General features: G+C 37.1%; 1 protein-coding gene across 2 annotated transcripts in view; it reads right to left on the reverse strand.

Annotated features, from left to right (window-relative positions):
* Positions 1-3,844, reverse strand: part of srgap3 (SLIT-ROBO Rho GTPase activating protein 3) — an 85,291-nt gene that overhangs the window by 58,118 nt on the left and 23,329 nt on the right. For both annotated transcript variants that reach the window (XM_015388342.1, XM_015388343.1), the window contains exon 2: positions 1,798-1,993. In XM_015388342.1, coding sequence (XP_015243828.1) covers positions 1,798-1,993 — 196 coding nt within the window. The remainder of the gene's footprint in view (positions 1-1,797; positions 1,994-3,844) is intronic.

Here is a 3,844-nt window from a genome sequence, read left to right on the forward strand (position 1 = left end):
AAAAAAAAAAAAAAGCATATACGGTCCTGCAGCAAAAAAAGATCCAAATCCATGCAGTCAGAGCATTTAAATGCTGGAGCAGACTTAGGCTTGGGAAACGCTGCCAGTTCGCAGCTGGACTGCTGCTCCCTCTACCAGACATAGCTAAGCTCTCCTGCTTGCCGTAGGTATTAGATTTGGAGGGCAGCGTTGCTTAATTTCATGCCTTGTGTGAGCCATGTAGCTGTGGTCAAATTAAGCCAAATATCTTCTCTTGCAGATTTTAGAAATTTCAAAGCCAGACAATCAAATGGTTTGATACTTAATAGACCAGAATAATACCAAATTGTATTAAGAGGCTGTTTTACCCACTGTTGACTTCAGGTAACCCATTCATTCATATGTTACATACAAACATAGGGAAAGTGTATGCGCAACCAAATTATCTTTTATGATAAAACGAAACAAAAAGATATATATTTTAGATTGCTAGTTAAATGTGTTATTTATTTCATTACAGAAATGACTCAGTAAATGTAAAAACAGCACATCAGCTTTAAATTTAGTTTTGGATCTAGAATAAGAAATTAGTTGAATATTACTTCTAGACATTAATCAAATTAATTAGTATTAATAGAAGGTACATATCCAGATGGATATTAGATAAAGCATGTGTATATCTATTATGTTTGAAAGAATGGCACTTAGTCTAGTTTAGTTATTTAAAAGAAAAGATGTGGCATGGAATTGGCTGGAGATCTGAATTGATTTTTTCCAGTTTTATCAGTCCTGATCAGTGACTGTCAAATCAGAAAATAAAATTGGGACTTTTTCCCATTTATTGAAATACTTTGCATCTAAGCACAACCAGGTCAGACTGACAACCTGACTCTTTACTGTAAAGTTAAATGATTTCAGGATAAGTGAAGTCAGAAGAACGGCAGGGATGCATGTAGCAGTTTGAAAGGAGGCTACAATATATTTTTCACAAAAAGTAGAACTGTCAAGGTATTCATTAAAGTTGAGACGGGGCAAGACTTTTCAGTGGATTGCATTAAGGCCACAGACTTTCATCCATTTCATTCCACCTCTGTTACAGAACCTGCTGGATTTAAAGATTTCGGTCACCTGTTGTGCATTCTTAGGGAAGTACACACACACACACAGAAGGCTTTTGAATTATTAATCAAAATATAGAATGTTGATTATATAAAAAACAATCATCATAATTTCAAATAATTTGGAAATGATAGTAAAAAGAGTAGTGAAACCAAAATCTGCATGGAGGTGCCTCAATGTATGATAATCACATTAGAATAGTATAAAAAAAAAACTTCTAAGCTAAATTTATATCTTATTATAGTTATTAAAGAGTAATGAGAGACTGCTAAAAATATCTAACCAAAACTTTTTAAAACTAGATGTCAGATATTGCTCACGTGTTATATATTTCAAATTGTATGATAGTAATTTTTTTACTCAAATCTTAAATTCTCTTTGTATGAAAGTCCAGAATTTTGTAGTAATTCTGCAAAACAGACTTGAATGTCTCTCTTAACTATGACCAGAAAGATACCAAGGTCTTTTCCAAACAGAGTAAAAACACAGCAAAGGCTGGTACAATTTTTTCAAAACAAAAGGAGTCACATTTTCTAGAAACAGGCTAACCTTTCACAATGAAACACTGTTTCAATAAAAAATATTTAAAAAAAAAATGTGACAAAGCTTTGATGCTCCGCCAAACACGTAAACAGATAGTGCTGTGATAATGCCAGTTCTATAATACTGTGTTCTGCCTGCAGCGAGGGGAAAACTCACCTAAACTGTTGGTGTTCCCTGGAGCTGCGGATCTTGGAGGAGAACCTATCAGCAAGTTTTTCCAAGCTCCGAGAGTATTCCAGTTCAATTTCAGCTTTGCGACGGAAGAACTCCTGCAGGTCCTGGAGCAGCTGGATACGAGACTCCGACTGCTGCTCCAAGCATTTAAACTGCTCCACAAGCTGGTTACGGATCTCTGTTGATTATAAAACAACAACACAGTAATGACACTATTAGACAACTGGGAAAAAAAATAATGGCAATGATAATTAAAGCAATTCCTAAAGACTGTGTTAAAGAGGAAATGAGTTTTCAAAGCCTAAATTCAGATGATATTAAAAAAGAAAACAGAGTGGATAAAGTTTATCAATATAGCAGTTTTCACTAGATGCAAAGTAAGTAAACCAAAAATAACTAAAATACACCAAATGGCCCATAAATAAAACATACAAACAATATAAAGCAACCAAGAGTCATAAAATCTATTAACTGTCAAAACTCTCTTGTAAAAGACACATTTGAATCAGGGCTAAATAAGTGTAAGGCAACACAACCCATAACCTAGGGGGCCATGGCTCAAAAAGATCTGCATCTTTTGGTCATACCAGGCACGTGGCTCCAAGAGGTCAGAGATGTAAACAAAAGCAGATCAACACAGGTCATGTTATGATAACACACACAAGCTGGCTAACAGGTTAATGATGTTTTCCATTTAATGGGTTCATTAAAAGCAGTAATCAAAACTGACTGGAGAGTGTCTTCCCAAATGAACAGATAAAAAACAGTTACCTTTATACAGGTGTAAAAGAATCGATCACAATACATTCTTAATAGTGTGACGGATTGCATTCGAGTCAAAGAGTCCTTAGATAGAAAACTTTGAATCAATTGACTGTATGACCTGGTGAACTGTAAAGTGCCTTGAGGTGACATGTGTCGTTAATTGGCGCTATAAAATAAACTGAATTGAATTGAATCAGACAGGCATTGTTCAATTGCAACAGCAAAGAGTTAATTCTTTTCTGCTTTAAACTAGATTTTGTTACTAAACCACTGTTTAATAAAAAAGAAAGTTTCTGTCAGAGTAGATGTAAATGAGATATAAGATAAGAGATTATCTGCATAAAGGTAATGAGAAACATTAAGAGGAAAACTGTATTGACTGAACAGAACAGGTCCTGGGATTTAACTCTGCTTTACCACCACTGAAGATACTGGTTCTGATGCTTATGCTAATCCAAGCTCCAATAATACATGAGGAAGATGGTCCTGAGAAATGAAGCTGAGTGGATGTCTCAGACAATGAAAGACAAAGAACCGGAAGAACCATCTTTGGAGGAAAAACCCTGCATGGGATGTACCACTGACAGACAGCTAAAGGGGCTGACATGACCAAATCCTACCAATGGCTAGAGAGGGCCAAGCTGAAGGACAGTACAGAAGCACTGATCATGGCAGCAGAGGAGCAGGCCTTGATCACTAGGACAGTAGAAGCAAGATCCAAAGTGCAGGCTATGTAAAAAGGCACCAGAAACAATCCATCATCTCACAGCAGGACGTAAGTTATTGGAAACAAAGAAATATGTGGAATGTCATAATCGGGTGCCTGGTATAGAGTACAGAAACATCTGTGCAGAATTCAAGCTAGAGACCCCCAGGTCACAATGGGGGCCACCTCCCAAGGTGGTGGAGAATGAAAGAGCTCAGATCCTACGGGACTTGCAGGTACAAAAATGGTAGAGGCAAGGACATTGTGATCACTGATATGCAGCGCAGGATAGATCGAATGGCGGATGTAGTTATCATAAATGATGGAAATATGAGAAACTGGAGAAACACCAAGGGCTCAGGAATTCACTTGAAAGAGCCTGGAAGGTGAAGAGAACTGTAGTGCCCTTGTTTACCAAAGCAAACAGGGCAGTAACCCCAGTGGTTCCAACAGATACCTTGAGAAATATCAAACATCTCAGTCCAATAAGGCTCAGTTCTAGGGACAGCCAAGATACTGCAAATAAAGCATCAAGCTTCCAAGCTTCTGGTACAGGAC

The sequence above is a fragment of the Cyprinodon variegatus genome, unplaced genomic scaffold (assembly GCF_000732505.1).
Source record: "Cyprinodon variegatus isolate N-32 unplaced genomic scaffold, C_variegatus-1.0 Scaffold420, whole genome shotgun sequence".
Taxonomy (NCBI): domain Eukaryota; kingdom Metazoa; phylum Chordata; class Actinopteri; order Cyprinodontiformes; family Cyprinodontidae; genus Cyprinodon; species Cyprinodon variegatus.